Source organism: Lethenteron reissneri, chromosome 22, assembly GCF_015708825.2.
Source record: "Lethenteron reissneri isolate LAM-NWPU_2019-01 chromosome 22, ASM1570882v1, whole genome shotgun sequence".
Lineage (NCBI taxonomy): Eukaryota > Metazoa > Chordata > Hyperoartia > Petromyzontiformes > Petromyzontidae > Lethenteron > Lethenteron reissneri.
The window spans coordinates 13,204,980-13,223,213 of NC_083800.1; the positions used below are offsets into that span (position 1 = coordinate 13,204,980).

The 18,234-nt window shown below is 43.4% G+C and overlaps 2 protein-coding genes across 2 annotated transcripts; one reads left to right on the forward strand and one right to left on the reverse strand.

The window, feature by feature from the left end:
• Window positions 1-5,823: 5,823 nt before the first annotated feature.
• On the forward strand, window positions 5,824-9,722 carry LOC133345415 (free fatty acid receptor 3-like). Its single transcript, XM_061556141.1, has 3 exons — window positions 5,824-5,905; window positions 7,670-7,748; window positions 8,742-9,722. Exon 3 carries the CDS (start codon window positions 8,775-8,777, stop codon window positions 9,720-9,722), a length of 948 nt encoding a protein of 315 aa, XP_061412125.1. The 5' UTR covers window positions 5,824-5,905; window positions 7,670-7,748; window positions 8,742-8,774.
• Window positions 9,723-16,566: 6,844 nt separating this feature from the next.
• LOC133345713 (P2Y purinoceptor 8-like) lies at window positions 16,567-17,508 on the reverse strand. Its single transcript, XM_061556693.1, has one exon. It carries the CDS (start codon window positions 17,506-17,508, stop codon window positions 16,567-16,569), a length of 942 nt encoding a protein of 313 aa, XP_061412677.1.
• Window positions 17,509-18,234: the final 726 nt, after the last annotated feature.

An 18,234-nucleotide genomic window follows, 5' to 3' on the forward strand; every position in this document is an offset into this window, starting at 1 on the left:
GTGCTCGCGTGGGAGTTTAAACGAATGGCGAAGTTTTTTAAATCCCCCGTATCTTCGTCCACCCAGCAATATAAAGGGGTACAGCCACAGTTAGTCGACCAAGAGCTCACCTATGGTGGGGTAAAGTGTGTGGTATTCTTAGGTGTTTTCGGTAAAGTCACGTAGGTAAAACATCAAAATTAATAAAATAATAAAATAAAAATATTATTTTATTAATTTTGATGTTTTACCTACGTGACTTTACCGAAAACACCTAAGAATATGATTCCTTGCAGTCACGAAAGCTTCAAGTCTAGAATTAAAGTGTGTGGGTTCTCCCACGTCTATCCATGACGAACATGTATCCCTCAAAGGGGCTCTCTGGAGCTGTCTCTGGTGGAGGGCCTTCTGCCAGAAGTGACGTGATCATGGAGCTGCAGCCCTGCGCCTTTACCTTGTGTACTCCATTGTGGCCTATCAAGATTCGCACACTAGGGGAGGGAAAACGATATTCCTGCTCATGTTCACAACAACGAAAACCATTGTAATCAAACTCAGATTCATCCAAACTCAACGTTATCTGCAGCTCGTCATTTCAAACTCAAGTCTGCACTGGTGCCTACTTTTTTTAGGGCGACGTTGGCAAGTAAAATGCAGATTGATTGATTGAAGTCCCCTGATTTTATCAAATCGTGGGTTGGCAAGGTGGCATTTGGTGTTTGGAATAAACAGGATAGAGACAAGCATATGCCGTTTTATGCACCTCCAATGAAGCATTTTTATGATCTCATAGTGATACACGATGCAGTATATATACATCTCCATATTTAAGGTATCAAAACACAACATCAACGTATGTATAGATTTGTATGCTTTTTGGTTATCTTCACGACCAAATATCCGCAAACTAAATACTGTCAATATACAGTATTTCCCTTCTTGAAATGCGGCGTTCTTTTTGAGGCAACGCAATGGTGAAGTTATTTTCTCTATCTCAATGTTGCCACCCTCCGTTCTGAACAAGTGCACGTGCCCAGCACCCTATCTATACTCCTCCTTTCTAATGCACCATAAATGACCAAAAGGTGCCCCGTTTTGCTTCGAAGCAGCAGTGTGGCACGACTGCGTTCTGACCTATTGACCTTTGCGTTCAGTTGGGCCTTCGTCCAGCAGTGGATCGACAAAAAGGGCGCGATTGCATAGTACGTGCATGTTGTATATACAAAGGGATGTATTGGTAACATGAAAATCAAAACACGTGCGTGTGCATAAACAGATACGTGAATATAATGTTTAACTGAAAACGCCTCAAACAGCTCAATTATTGATGTAATGATGTAAATATTATTTTGTTTAAAATGTATTTATTTGCCTTTTATGTAACAGAAAAAAAGTGTACACACGTGCTATTTTGCCTTAACAGCTTTATAGGAATAATAAAAAAGTCATGCTTATTTGAGGTGAGGTGAGTTATTTCAGTGTGAACGGTAGAGGGCTGGTTTAATGTGCGATGTTATGCAGTACGCGTGCAAATTCTAGCGCAGAATTAAATTCTCTCATCAAGACGTCGTCGCCGGCCAAAGCCGTCGACTCCGCCGATGCCACCGCTCCTCGTCAACGATTTCCGCCATCCGCCAGGCCTCCACAGCGGCTGCACAGTCGACATGCAGCGACCACCTCGCAGTCTCCCACCATCTCGTCTTAGGTCCTTCCCCTCTCCCCCTGATCGCTGGACTCGTGGAGACCGCTCCAAGGCCCGCCTCAACAGATGGCCCTCTGCCATTGCCGCACACATGACCTGCGACTGGACATCTGTAAAAGAAGGGCTTGAGAGCTCAGCGGATTGCTCAGGTGTAAATAAATACAGTTTGGCACGTAGGCTTTTGCAATGAATATTATTAATAATAATTGCCCGATGAAGCTGGATGTAATTACCAGAGAATCGTATTCAAATTGTAAATATTGTGGATTTACTCTCCAGCACACCGATGGGCTGAAGTAATAACTAATTGGCGCGTTGTTTACGTGGCAAACCTTACTGGCCGTGTCAGGTGGTGGAGGGGTACGACACATACCTACGCGATCTAACCTAAAACCCTTTATTATGAATACATAAATACAGTCTGTTCTCCTATTACGGTAGTTGTTGCGTTCCTGAAGAACACCGCGTTATGGAAGAATAGCGTTATAATAAATAATATAATATAGGGGTAAAGCACAGTCTGTGGTAACACGTGAGATGCGTACGCAGGCCGAACAAAGACTGAGGCACGTGGGTAGCATCTAGAAGCATCCAGCAGCATCCCGCCTTGTGCGATGATGGTGCTACGCCGAGGCAGCCGTACAACTGCTTATTCCTACTTGCACGATGTAGTTCCATTCACTCAATCGCGTTATATCCAATTCGCATTCCCGGAAACATTTATCACGTTATATACAATTCGCGTTATGAAAAACACGCGGTACAGGAGAACACACTGGATTCTGATTCCGCTGGCCTACCCAGTGCTATTGTTATATCCTCATCAATTCCAAGAAACACCTGTCACGTTCTCTTCCAGACTTCTGCTTTGATGATCTTTCTCTTGCCACACCATTCCCAGAATTCATCTCAGACGCTGGTGCTCAAATTTCAACAAACTATTTTCTAGTTTTTTAAACTTTGAGTCACCTTTTCTTCAGCTTTTTTACTTTTAATTCTTGTAAAATGTTGTACATCATGTAAGAGTTTGCATGACAAGAGCTTTTTAAACCTCAAAATTAGGACTTTGGAAATTTAAAACCATGGCCGCCATTTAAAAAATCCCGTATAACATAAATTACGGTACTTAAAAGTACAGGAAGGTAACTACTAATGTTTCAACACAATCAAAGGAAGACACACACACAAAAACAACAACAAGAAACAATCTTCGCAGCTAGACGCGAGTCTCACTGCGGTGAGCACGCTTTTGCTTTGCACCCTTTGCTGGGGCTGTGTACCTTACAGACTGTACACATCCTGCGTGCCTTGTCACTGAGATTATTCCAAGGACGCTGTCCCTCTCTAATGTTTCGCACTCATCGATGCAGGCGGCTCGAGGCTATTACGTAGCACCGGGGTGTAGAGATGGCATTGAAAAGCCACTCGTCTGTGAATGTATATGTGTGTACAGTATGTTGAATCTATTTCGCACCATACATTGCCAACCGTGCTCATCAGAGGTGTGAATGATTGTCAAGGTCAAAGGGCACCGAGTATTGAAGATGGGCAGGTGTCAACAACATGGCAACTGTGCATCTGACATACTTGAAGATAAATTGAACTACAGTATTTCATTATAGAAAACAGGAATATTTGCGAATACATGCATTTTGGGAGCACTCATTTTGACATGCATCAGCAAGCCATGATGAGGATGATGTTAGAGTAGATCAAATGCATGAATACATTAACCGAGTCTTCAACAACGGCAAAGATACTCCACCATCGTCAAGGAAGACTTCAATGCCAGCTGAAGGAGAAGAGATGAGAGAACGATTGGTCTGGCATCGGTGAAATGAGATCTCATAGAGTTCTCGGCCAGCAGAGATATTAAAGTAATGGACACAAAAGAATTAGGCTAGAAAATGAGCACGGAAAAGCCCGAAGAATCGTAAAATGTACTTGATGAATTTTTAAATTTTTTTTACCACGAGCACGTGCAGACTTGATGCCTAGTGACAGGTGTCTATTTGGTGTTCCTGTCGGAAGGGGTAAAGTTTATTCATTCTTCCATCATCTTGATACTGGCGAAAAGGGTCCCATAGATATAAAAATTTACTTGATTTTCAAGCACCAACTTAAGAATTTCAGAATTATCCAAAAATGGACACTGACATAATAAATAAAAAAACATCTGAAGCGCATAAACACATATACAGAGAGTTGCATACACCTCCAATTTCCTTCGCCCGCACCTCCGATTAGCACGGTTGGCTATGTACGGTGCGAAATAAGTTCAACATATATACATGAATCATACAACATAAGCAAAAAGTAAATGGGCTCGGGCAGGACACACTGCACGAATTGAAAATAGCAGAATAGACTGGTGATGAAATGGCAGTATAAAGGAGGAAAAACACATCCAAGAGTGTTACGAACTGTGGAGATGCGGCAATGAGATTATCTAGTGTACGGGAGCGAGATGGATTGTGGCATCACAAGTCTGCGTGGGATGGAGATGACGTGGAGAGGTAGTGTATGGATTATGGCTCGATGATGATATTGCAGCCTGCAGCATTTAAAAAAAATGTTTGCTAGAGACAAGATACTAAAAGGGGTGAATACAAAATCTAACTTTATACTTTGTAAGTTATTACATTGCTTATAAATTAGAGCACTTATACTTTCACACTTTACATTGGATTTAGCTATAGGGGAGCGAAACAATTCCACCCAGACGACAGCACAGGAGAGCACCGCGAGTAGCAATGACAACATTAGAATTGTCCCCGCATTGTGTACAGCTTTGACAACCGGCTGTCTGCTTACGCATGGCCCTGGCCTTTGCTTTCAGAGAGGTCTTTATAAATGATGCGCTAGCGATGGACACTAATCAGTCATCTTTACAAAACACATGACAGACTTAGAAGAAAGAGAACGTCTCACAGCTTTTTTGCGACGCGATCTCTTACGTAACCGCATAAACACGCCTGGTATTTATTCAGGAGATGACGCCAGATGTGATATCAAAAGACAAAGCGTGGGCAACGTGAGTAAGCGCACGTGCTCACTTGCATTTTTTTTGTGCTGAGCATCGCGAGTTGGAGATGGTGGCTACAAACCGGGCACCCCGGGGCGCAAGTGATGACTCGATGATTCTCGCCCGGGGCACGCGTGCGCTCGCGGAGTTTGTTTGCCTAGTGTGGAATTATTTTAAATGCGCTTGCAAAGTGGACAATGACTGTTGTGTTAACCCGAGCATTCAATTAAAATATATTTTATAAAATAGGAAGTGCCGTCCGTGTCGAAGCCGCGCAGAAGGTGTGATGACCGCAGAAAGCGCGGCCATGGGGAATAATAATTGATCAAAGGTAATGTTCGGTGCGTATATCACATGACATTTTTAAATGGTTCTTTTATAGAGACTTGCATTGGATATTTTTTTGCTTCGAATGATGGCGTTGAAATAAACTGCAATGGCTTGGTGGCTGAAGGATATACTTTTTTTTTTACGGCAGGCGAATCAATCAGTACTTGCAGTATCTAGAATTCATGCAAAAGTTGGTTTTTAATTTTGAATAAAATGGCTCGCCATTCAGTAAGATTGTTAATCTTAGCAGTTGCCGATGATTGCATAAATATTATATGGGCTTACAGAGATTTTAAAAGATTGTTGAATATTTAACTTGGCAAATCTTATACAGTATTAGCTCCTTGTTTTAATGCTCAACTTAGCTAAACACTATCTGCAGTCTAGATAGTATATACTGGAGCAAGATTTAGTTCAAAATGACACGTAATTGTTTTGATAATATAAGTTTAATTTAATCCACAAAAGAACTGACCGAATCTGGCTCCAGGGAATGGAGTAAAATATGTTTTTTTTTTTTAAACGTGTTTATATGACTTTGCCATTTATATTTGTGGGGCAAGTCTTTAATTTGTTTTACATTCACACCACAAATGTTTATCAAGAAGGGAATCAGACGATAGAAGAAGACAGATGATTGATTTGTTTGAATGAATGATAGCCGTTATTTAGCAGGCGAGTCGCCATCAAGACTCCAAGTCTCTTCTCTCTCCGATGTGCTTTCAGGTTGTACCGCGCGTTGTTCGACATGAAGTATCTGACATTTCACTGTACGTGCTTCAGGAATTAAAACTCTCATCAGCAATCAATTCAGTTCCGACCACATGAAATACCAACTAAACAATTTTTTCTCTCAAAATCAAACAAAGGTGATACTCCATTGTATACAGACACAAATACACACAAACGAAACATTTATTGTGCTATGTAGAGGGGCCAGTCACCGAAACGTCACCAATCATATGTTTTCCTTTCAGGAATGGCATCCTGATGTCTGACTCTACTCATATTGCCTATCCTCCTTATGCCTCCCTTTACCCTTTGTTCTTAACATCTCCCAGCCTGTCATCAAGAATGGCATCACTAGAATCATGTCGAATGTAAAGAGACCTTCTTATAGCCTTGATTATCCAAGTTCAAAGACTAGAAACTTGAAACGCTGCTATTTCGGACACCAGAAATGTACGTGTTGCTTTATAGGTCAAAGAGCTGTTAGGAAGCTTCTGGCGCATACAGAGGGAGCTGTGGTTATAGACTGGAAAGTTCAGACGAGAAAATGGCAGGAAATAATGACTAATGTAATTGGTGACGTTAGGCTCTGTAGTACAATGGATTTGTGCAGGAGGGAGTTAGGCCTGATGCCATGCATTGGAGAGGAGCATACCCAGAGGGCAGGATCACGAAGCCAAAAGCCTCAGTTAATATGGTGAGATTAAGCCAGAGCTTGTTGTAGATGACTTGTGGGCACCACGGTGGTGAGATGTTAACTACCTCGCCTGGTATACAAGAGGTCATGGGTTCCATCTTGACCCTGACGCCTGTATATTTGGAGTTTGTGTGTCTCCCCGTGGTCGCGTGAATTTTTCTCCCGGTCCTCCTGTTTTTTCCCTCCACATTTCGAAACATGCGTTTAGAGTATTTGGCTGCTATACATTTCCACGCAATAAGCCACTTTGTTTAGCTATCATTTGTGGCCAAGCCGCTTCTGAAAAAGAGCTATGTAGCTCAGTGGGCATTACCTGGTGAAATAAACAAAAAAAAATATAAAGACTTTTGTTTTGCTGATATTTATCTTTAGCCCAACATTGCAGCCATATTTTCGAAGTTCTTCAACAAACTCTCGTAATAAGATGTCATGCCTGTTGAAATAATCGCATCTTCGGAAAATTTGAGATGGCAAAACCCCCCTCTGTTGCACGTTTACGCTTTTATTTCTGCCAAAATCGGTTCAGATTTTCAGCTTGGTGACAGCGAATCAGGCAATTGCAGTGTCCGCTTCCTCTTCTGATGTGTCATTTACCGCCCTCGTCGCCCCAATCTCATTGCGACAGTTCCTTCTTTGGAAAAAGAAGGTGCTTCTAACATGTCCCGCAGTGCGTTCCCATTGGAAGCCATGTACAGTACAACAGGCTTACTAAACGATTGGAGAAGTTAATGAAGGCAGACAAACGACGATGGAATAGGGAGGCCGATGAGATTATGGTCGCAGTTATTCGTGAAACTGGAGTTCATGATGGAGAGTAATGAACCAACTAATGCGCCTCAAGAAGAAAATGTTTCACTGGAGCCGTTTACCTTTTGACAGATGGATCAGAAACGTGAATCCTGCAAAGAAAATGTAACAAAAGCTCAAAAGAGGCATTACATCCATATTATTACTGGCACTTTCCTGTGGGTGATAGTGGAGTTCAACGTTTGGCCATAACCAGAAGTTCTACTATATGGCAAAAGATCTGAGCAAGATTATTTTGTATCTGATGATTGTTGATCATAATGCTGTGTCCACTTATAATGGTCATGCTGATGATGATGCTGTTGCCATTGCTGCTTCTAATGATGCTGCTTCTTGTACTACCAAGGAAAGCTTAACTGAATCTAAAGACTGGTATTAATAATTATTATTTTACATACAGAAAGAAAATACGAGTACCTGGATTAAATTGCACGCACACGAGGAGATTAAATTCACGCAAACGAGCGGATAACAAGTGGGTAAGTGAACAGACACAATGGCACGATTTTCCACATTTATAAAATGACCCGCAGGTACAGTCCATTGGAATACGCGGAGCAACATTACCGTGCACTACAACTGTAACATCTTGGTAGGACCCTCTTGAAAAAGAGCAATCAGTGAGGCTTTCCTGGGTGCATACGCGTAATCATAATACAGCGTAAACTTGTTGGCCGCTTGGAGGTCATCTCACAGCCTCACTTTCCAATTCTGAGATTGCCTTCTGCAGCGGTGCGATGTGGGAAAATGCCGCCCTCTACTGGGTGTGAATCTGAGCTCACTCAGAGGCAGTGGCGGATTATCCTCGTCGCAAAAGTAGCATATGCTGCGGGCCCCGCACTTTCAAGGGCCCCGCGCTAAATGCTTTCAAGCTATCAATTCCGGTTCAGTGATTCTGCACTTGCTCTATTACTATAGTACTATACTGCCAATCAACTTTTATTAACGACTGGGTGTTTAAGGTTAGCGATTTATCGTATTATCTGTGGCTGTATAGCAAATGGAAAAAAAATATTTTGCCATGTTTTTTTAAATTTAGGGTCCCTTTATAACATATGCTACAAGCCCCGCGTTAGCTTAATCGGGCACTGCTCAGAGGGATCTAGGAGGTAGCTCCGTGGTGTCTGCTTCCGTGAGACATGATCTCGAACGTCGAAGGGTTAACACGGCTGTGTAAGAGATCCGAATGGATGTTATTTGTCTCGTAGCCCACTATATACGTGCACTCTTAGGGTTTAATGGCAGCATTAATCCTGGTAAAATATTTTTTAATTCCCTGCTTGCGCATCATATTTTGTTGATTGATTAAGGACTATTTTGGCCAATGGAAAGTGACGAAAATGTTGCTTTATGAGTATCTATCAGCTTAAATTTTAATTCCTTTCGTCCGCTTGCTTTTTCTTTGTAAGTTTCATCCACACCCTTCCAGGTTTTATCTCATCGTCGTTCTTCGCCGTTCTGTTTTTTTTCAGCAATAAAAAAAAAATCACACTTGAACAAATAAAATGGATAACTCTGTTTACCAGTACTGGATGATTCCAGCAATCTACACGATAATAGTGGCGCTGGGGGCACCCCTGAACGGATTGGCAGTCGTCATGCTGAGCCGAAAGAAGAAGACCTCAACGTCAATCTACCTGCTGACGCTCGCCATGGTGGATCTGTTCTACCTGCTCTTCTTGCCATTCAAAATCTACTACAACACCCAAATGAATAACTGGACCCTCCCCACAATCCTGTGCCGTCTGTACGTCATCTTCTTCTTCACCAACACCTACTTCACGCTCATCATGCTGGCCGTCATCAGCGTCGACCGCTACCTGGCCATCGTGCATCCGCTGTGGATCTCGCGTTGGCGTGATCCGAGGACTGCGTGGCGCGTGTCTCTCGTGGTGATGGTCGTAACGTCAATCCACAACGTGCCCGTAAACTCTGTCACCGTTCTCAACTACGACAATACCACCTATGTCAACGGAGCGCCTGTCCTCCGGTGCTACGAGATCTTCAGCAAACAAGAGTACGACTTGTTAATCCCTTACAGGCTGTACATCTTTTTTTCCCTCTATCTTTTATCGGTCCTCACGGTGTTATTCGCCTACGGAAATGTGCTCAAAGTACTCATTAACAGTAAAGGCAAAACCGAGCTCGTGAGCCGCGAGAAAAAAATGAGGGCGGCTAAGGTCACCGCTGTGAATTTATTCATTTACGTGGTGTGTCTCACTCCGTTCAACTCCACCCACGTCGTGGGATTCTTGCAGAGCAAATCGACGACGTTTTCGGGACACACCATCGCTTTGCTGCGAGACATCACGCTCTGTCTCAACGCCCTCAACAGCCTCTTCGACGTGCTCATCATTTACATCGCCACGCCTTCTCTTCGCAAATGGCTGATTAACGTTTTAAAGTGCAAATTTAAGGAAAATCAGGTTGCAGCCCTCAACATATCGGGGTAAATATCACGGGCTTCATTTTCTCAACCGAAAGCAGTTGTTCAGCATTGGTGAAAGTTTGCAAAGTTGCACCCTACCATAACAGATAAAGGCATTTAATTTTCTTTGGGTGCTGGCTCGTTTGTATGTATGTTAGCATGTTGAACTTCTTTTGCATCGTACGTAGCCAACCGAGCTAATCGGAGGTGCGGGGGAAAGGACAACAAACTTATCGCTAAAGCAATTTCACGGTTAAGCTCAGCACACACACACAGTCTGTTCTCCTGTAACGCGGTAGTTGCGTTCCTGAAGAACACCACGTTATGGAACAATCGCGTTAAATAATATATAATAGAGGGAGGGTAAAGCACAGTCCGCGTTAACGCGTGAGATGCGCACGCAGGCCGAACAAAGACTGAGGAGCGTGGGAAGCATCTAGAAGCATCCAGCAGCATCCCGCTGCCTCGTGCGATGATGATGATGCTACACCGAGGCAGCCACGTCGTATCCAATTCGCATTCGCGTTATATATATGTTGAGGAGTGGAGTGCTGACGTCAGGTCACACTCGCCTCGGGGGGAATGCCGTCAAGGAACAGTGACGGTCATGCCACCCGGGGTATTTGAGGGAAGACCCCGTGACGTAGACGAGGTCTTCGCGGAGAGCCAAGAGAGTGAGTGGTAGGGGAGTAGGGGGCTCCAGGATTGAGAGCCAGGCTAAAGGGGGGCTGCTTTACCCGGCTGGACGAGTTGGATGAACCCTCGGTCAGTGCTGTGGGAAGAGCCTGATAGCCTGGTGGGGTGTAGGAAACTCCCAGTACCCTTCCCCTGGGGAGATTGGTAATAACCCTGTGTTAAGCCCTTCCCCCGAGTTAGGCGCGAGCCCTTAAATAAACAGTTCGGCGTCAGCCCCTACACGACTGGCTTCAGCGTCGTTCTTCCTACACAACATATATAAAAAAAAGTGTTCCCGAATACACATTAATCGCGTTATATCCAATTCGCGTTATGAAAACAACACGCAGCATTATAGGAGAACAGATTGTATCTGACGATCCAAGGTAAACCTAGACGTCATGTTAAAAATGCATGTCTAGATATTATGTATAAATGGTTGTGTTGCTGCCATCATCGTCAACATGACTTGCAGGTGGCAGTATTTCCATTCCAGTCGTAAGGTGTGAGAGGCAATTTGTTTGAGCCGATGCATGCACACAGTGGCGTGGTAACTGCATTATCAGCTCAGGGAGTGCGGCAAAAATAAAATGTGAAACATAAATGAAGGCATTTTCATAAAAAAATAAATTTAAACTGCTTTTTAAATACGTTTCTTTTTTTTTTACACTGTTGTCGAAAACATATCTCATGGTTGGTTGTCAAGTGGGCTCCCAACTCATAGCTTTGGCCACCAGGAGGTGCCAAGGCACCCCTGCCTGCCCCACGCGAGGCACGCGACTGCACGCACAGTGCGGCTGGACACCACTGAGCTCGCGCCCCCTGTCACTGTTGCCTTACAACAGATGTTACGGTGAGCGATATTTAAATAAAATTGAGGAAAATACCCGAGTTAATGGTCTTTACTCTTGTGGGTATTAAGAAGGTATGCAAAGACGTCCTGTTTCCTCCCTCTTTTGATGACAATGTGTGTTAAAAATAATTAGTGTAAGGCACTGCCCATGATGGAAAAATTCCCATTCTTAACAAATAACTTCAGAAATATAGACGAAAAAGGCTTTATAATTTCTGGCAATAATTACAAGCTATCAAGTCTGTATTTACTACACACACTTGTGGTAAAACATGCAAATAAAATGATTTGATAATTATGTATACTGATTGGCCTACACCAAAGACAGCCTTTTTTATGGCCTCGTCTCACTAGTGTTAGACCAGAGAATGGCAAAAGGCAAACAGCACAAGGACAATGCAAACCTTTTCCCCAGTATTTATACTGGGAAAAGTGATCATATAGCTAAACAGCTTAACCTGGGTTATTAATGCGTTGACGTTTTCATCGTCCTTGTGCTGGTCACCTTTTCGCGTTCTCTGGTCACGCACCGGCGAGAAAAAGCCATAAAGGAGGCTGTCTGGTATAGGCCAGTCAGTTTTAAGGACCATGAATACATTATGAAAGCATATTTAGTTTGCATATTTTACCACAAGTATGTGTGGTTAATTCAGACTTCATGCTTTGCAATAGGTGCGTTTATTTGGTGTTTGAACAGAGGCGGTTTCTTCATTAGGACGATTAGGCGACGCACCACCAATGTCATTCAACCACAGAGTCACGCTAGCAGTCACTGTCAGCCTCTGGATATAGTCCAATCAGCGTCATGTCACGTTCTGTGGAGTACCGCCTCTTTTTGGGCGATTTCACTCCGGCTGAGAATCGCCCCGAGTGGCCCCATAGACTTACATTCAAAGATGTTTTTTTTCGAACGGGGGCGCTCCAATGCATTCTCTATGGCTTCCGGGAGGGCATGCACTAACGTGCTTACGTCATCATACGTGCTAACGTCATCATACGTAAGCACGTTTCATCCAACAATATAATTGATCGCCACCTAGTGGAATCTTTAATAAAATAAACTTGAGTGGTTTGTTTTAATAGTGAGTATATAAACAAACAAGATGTATTGTAAGAGTCACTTTATTTTTCATTAATATTAAAGAAGTGAAGTTGCCTTTACATGCTTAAGCTGTTAATTTATCCATTGCATGGGTGGACCTTATCCTTATCAATCATCCAGACATTTGCCCCCCCTGAGAGATTTTGCAGGAGCCGCCACTGTGTTTGAACATCTTAACACCTGAAGTATTATTTCCGGAAAGAGTAAAGAATTTTCATTATATCATCTTAACACTGGTACAAAGGGTTCCACAGATGAGGAAATAACTTAAATACACATAAAACAAATAATGCAAGCCCAAAAGAACAGACATTTGGCTACATTTGTAAAATGGATGGAAATTTCTGTGGTGGAAAGTTCCAGAAGTAGAAACCTCCCACAGACCAACTTCCCCTAATGCTTATTTTAAAATATTTTTTTGTGTGCTGTAAAATTGTCAAATCCCATATTTGTACCACAGTTGAGAGTCATTGTAGACAGCGGCTGGGCACAGAACTCCATTACAGAGTCACGGCGCCAGGCCCAATTTACTGCCCCTGGACAGGGCTCAATAAACCGGTTCACATCTGTCACTCACACACACACAAAGAAAGCCGAGTCAACCCTGGGGGAGACTCAGGACAGGTTCAGACTTGGCCTGCCAAGGCTCAGGATAGGTTGGGAATTGACATCGGGTTCCCAGGTTCGGAGTTCAGAATGCTACCCACCACTGTGCCACCACTACCCAGTATTGTTTTGCACACGTGAACAAGTGTGTTCATGAGAACCATTTAACATTCTGCAGATTGGTCCCACGAATAGCTCCACAACTGTGGAATTGTCCCGCACATTTCAGAACCTCCACTGCAACTTTTGTGTGCAATGGTATCAGAGGAGTGCACTAATGTCAGTCAACCCATAGCACCTCGGTCTGTCCCGTGACCTCTTGCCAGCGGGTGTTTGACACTTAACGTGGCCTTAAAGTGCACCTGGCCTGGCACAAGCGCCTTGTTGACGTCACCGCCACTTAGTGGCTAATTCCTGTTGTTATATAGGCAGGCGTGATGATGCTGTTGTTGAGTGTTGAAATCCCAATTACTTTGTTTTAAGTTCAAGCCTTGCTAGGGAACGGATTCAACCCATCATTCCGCTGGGGTATATAAAGGGTACTTTGTGGAGCATTAATATTTTCTGTCCGATGGAAAGGCTGAATTCACACCACACGACTGTGACATTTTCTTCTCTTTTGCTCAGCGAACCAACAGGATTGGGCCCTGCCACATTTATATTTAAGCAGGAAATCATTGATATTGTACAGTGAGGGAAAAAAGTATTTGATCCCCTGCTGATTTTGTATGTTTGCCCACTGACAAAGAAATGATCAGTCTATCATTTTAATGTTAGGTTTATTTGAACAGTGAGAGACAGAATAACAACAACAAAATCCAGAAAAACGCATGTCAAAAATGTTATAAGATTGTAGACCTACACAAGGCTGGAATTGGCTACAAGACCATCGCCAAGCAGTTTGGTGAGAAGGTGACAACAGTTGGTGCAATTATTCGCAAATGGAAGAAACACAAAAGAACTGTCAGTCTCCCTCGGCCTGGGGCTCCATGCAAGATCTCACTTCGTGGAGTTGCAATGATCATGAGAACGGTGAGGAATCAGCCCATAACTACACGGGAGGATCTCGTCAATGATCTCAAGGCAGCTGGGACCATAGTCACTAAGAAAACAGTTGGTAACACACTACGCCGTGAAAGACTGAAATCCTGCAGCGCCTGCAAGGTCCCCCTGCTCAAGAAAGCACATATACATGCCCGTCTGAAGTTTGCCAATGAACATCTGAATGATTCAGAGGACAACTGGGTGAAAGTGTTGTGGTCAGATGAGACCAAATTGTAGCTCTTTGGCATCAACTCAACTCGCCGTGTTTGGAGGAGGAGGAATGCTGCCTATGACCCCAAGAACACCATCCCCACCGTCAAACATGGAGGTGGAAACATTATGCTTTGGGGGTGTTTTTCTGCTAAGGGGACAGGACAACGTCACCGCATCAAAGGGACGATGGACATGGCCATGTACCGTCAAATCTTGGGTGAGAACCTCCTTCCCTTAGCCAGGGCACTGAAAATGGGTCATGGATGGGTATTCCAGCATGACAATGACCCAAAACACACGGCCAAGGCAACAAAGGAGTGACTCAAGAAGAAGCACATTAAGGTCCTGGAGTGGCCTAGCCAGTCTCCAGACCTTAATCCCATAGAAAATTTGTGGAGGGAGCTGAAGGTTCGAGTTGCCAAACGTCAGCCTCGAAACCTTAATGACTTGGAGAAGATCTGCAAAGAGGAGTGGGACAAAATCCCTCCTGAGATGTGTGCAAACCTGGTGGCCAACTACTAGAAACGTCTGACCTCTGTGATTACCAACAAGGGTTTTTGCCACCAAGTACTAAGTCATGTTTTGCAGAGGGGTCAAATACTTATTTCCCTCATTAAAATGCAAATCAATTTATAACATTTTTGACATGCGTTTTTCTGGATTTTTCTTGTTGTTATTCTGTCTCTCACTGTTCAAATAAACCTACCATTAAAATGATAGATTGATCATTTCTTTGTCAGTGGGCAAACGTACAAAATCAGCAGGGGATCAAATAATTTTTTCCCTCACTGTATATTCTCAACACACATATGAATACAATTATACATGCCTATATATTGTGCATAGGTGTTCAAGTATGCTAAATTGTTACAGCATACATGTGTACATGTTCATATATTATAGATTTGAAGCTTTCGTGACTGCAAGGATTCATACTCTTAGGTTTTTTTTTTAGCCTCACTTGATACAGTAAATTTAGCTGTGACGGTCCCACCTGATGACGGAGACTTTTGTTGCCTCCGAAACGTCGTGATTTATTTTATTTCTATTATTTATTTTTACCTACGTGACTTTACCGAAAAAACCTAAGAGTATGTTCATATATGTTCACAATTACAGGTGTGTGTGCGTGAGTTTTGAAAGCTGTATGGACATACAGGAGTAGACTCAGGACTGGGTTAAAATGTTTTTAATGTTTTCAGCAACAAATGGAATTAGGGAAATGCTTTCTTTGCAGGTCACATTCTAAGAAGCAAATTTAAAGGAATATACGTCCCATTTGCACAGTTTGTACCACTTTGCATTAGAATGGCTCGGTTTGGATAAAATAGAATTAGTTTGGCTAAAGAGCAGGGAATTTTTAGTGTTTTCTAAAACACCCATTTTATATTCTTATTCCGAGTGGAATAATGACTACCACTTGAATCATGGCTTTATAATCTCCAGCACATCTTTACTCAACCACTATAAAGCATATTCTATGTAAAGAAACCTTCATCTTAGGACTACTTATATGCAGTAGTGCTGTGAAAACCAACTTTGCTTCGATAATATTGGAGCACTAACATATTCGTCCGAGACTCACACTTATATATGTACTAGCTTTACTACCCAGGCTTCGCCCGGGACTTGGATTCACCACGCCCGGCCGCCTTTGTCTCCCCAGTGGCGATGTTAATACACCACACCAGTTATCGTACTCGTTTGAGACTAGGGGAGGCCCAGGAGCAGTTAAATACTCGTTACCGGTGGTGGCCGTGAGCTGGAGTCGAACTCGGGTCGCCGGGTTCGTAGCGCAGCGCGCTACCCCCTACACTACCGCTCTCTTACACATACACGCGCTTGCTGCAGACACACAACTTTGAGGGTGCGTACGGCAGTAAACGATTCAAATAATAAGCAAATCTGCGTGAAGAACGCCTTACACTTGCAACACATTTGTATTTCACTTTACCCGCGGAGGGTTGTGGGGGGGACATCAGCAGGCAGACTCCGGTTACGATTCAGCATACGGGTCACGTGACAGATGTGACGTCACAGCTCACTTGCCGTGCAAAATATATGTATTATAACGCCCCCCCCCCCCCCAATTTTTTTTACAAAAGTCTATTTTTATAATTTTTGCATGGTGTACAGTCTAGAAAGTACCCACATGGCAAATTTCAAGTGTGTTGCATGTCGGGAAGTACGCAAAACATTTTTAACAGACACACTTTCACAAATTTCCCTTTTTATATATAGATGCGATGCATTAGATAGATGCAAATAGACGTGTATATATCTATCTATGTGGACCTACCTTTATTAAAGTAGTTACACTGGGTACTAATGATTGATTAATTGGATGTAGGGAGTCTAGATGAACCCCTCATTGAGTTACGTCATTATTATCGATACTTTGTTTGGTGGCAATCTTCTGAACATTCTTTTAAGGGAATGGCGGAATGTGGACGATGCAATATAGACGATAAGCGGATCAAAGAGAGTGTTCAGTGCGCTGAGGCAAAAACCGATATCACGCATCAGCGAGAGGCTTTGCCAGTAGAACCCATTAGTTCTGCTTTGTATGAACCCTATAATGTGTGTGGAGTTGTACGGAGTGAGGCACACGATGTAAATTATGAGGCCCACAAGAGTCATTTTCGCAGCCCGGTTCTTTTTCATCCGGTTTGCTGTTGACCTCTGCTCTCTGCCTGCAATCAGAGCCTTCAGGACGTTTGCGTAGGAGAACAACGTTATGGCCAGTGAAGTGACGAAGAGCGAGAAGAACAAATAGAGCCGATACGTCGTCAGGTACTGAAGGTCGTCCTCTGAGAACTTCTCATAGCACATCGCCCGCATCTGCTGGCTGCCATTCGTCTCGTTGACGTAATTGAGCATGGTCACAGCGTTCAGCGGCATAATGTGAATGGTCGTCAGAATCCACACCAGGACACAGGCGCGCGATGCAGTCTTTGCCTTCCGCCATGCCGAGTCCTTGAGTGGGTGCACGATCGCCATGTAGCGGTCGACGCTGATGGCTGCGAGCAGCATGGGGGTCGTGTAAATGTTGGTGAAGAACAGAATGACGTATAGGTGGCACATGAACTCGGGCAGTGTCCAGCGCTTCTTATTGAAGTGGTAGCCGATTTTCATAGGGAGACAGAAGAGAAAGAGCAGTTCTGCAGTTGTGAGGTTTATCATGTAGATGGACATGGAGTTCTTCCTCTTTTTGCTGAGAATCCACATGGACAGGAGGTTCAGGGGAAGGCCCAGAATGACCACAATGGTGTATAGTGTCGGAATCACCAAATACTCAAGCAAGTCAGTGGTCTCCATTGTTTACTGTAGGGGATACAAAAAAATGCAGGTGTACATATATGACAACAATTACCAATAATTAATTAATTATTCCTACTACTGTAATTCAATACATAATTCAATACATTACAAATGAGGTCTTTATGTTTTTTTTAATGACAGCCAGGTAGTTAGTTTGCCTAACACAACATCATTATATTGTGTTCGCCACTATTTAATAATAATAATAACAACACAAATATGCAACTCTTTGTCAATCTACTGCTGGATCAAGGTCTCCTCAATGTGTGTCAGTTGTGGAGGCCGTTTTTGTCATGTGCTTTGCTACATCAGTGAAGGTGGGGCCCAGGGCCGGTTCTGATAGCAACTTTTGACACTCGTGTTTAGCCTTGCCCGAGAATGAAATCTCAAGATGGCGGAATTAAAGTAGGGGTAGTGCAATGAACCACTGCACCACCATTCTGCCACACACTCTTTAACATGCTTTAAAAAAAACAACCACAGAAGCTAGTGTCCATCGCCGCTGGGCGATGACCCCGGGGCCGGCCCAGGACACGCTGGTGGGACTTTGTCGCTCAGCTAGCCTGGGAACGCCTGGGAATTCGCCAGGAAGAGCTAGTCTCTGTATAGTCGTGTATAGTGTAGTATATAGTGTAGTTGTGTATAGTAGTGCATAGTGTAGTGTAGAGTAGTGTATAGTGTTGTAATGTATAATGTAGTGTATGGTAGTGGAAAGTGAAGTGT

Coding starts and splice junctions, on each gene's coding strand:
- LOC133345415 (XM_061556141.1), top strand. CDS start 8,775: ATGGATAACTCTGTTTACCAGTACTGGATGATTCCAGCAATCTACACG.
- LOC133345713 (XM_061556693.1), bottom strand. CDS start 17,508: ATGGAGACCACTGACTTGCTTGAGTATTTGGTGATTCCGACACTATAC.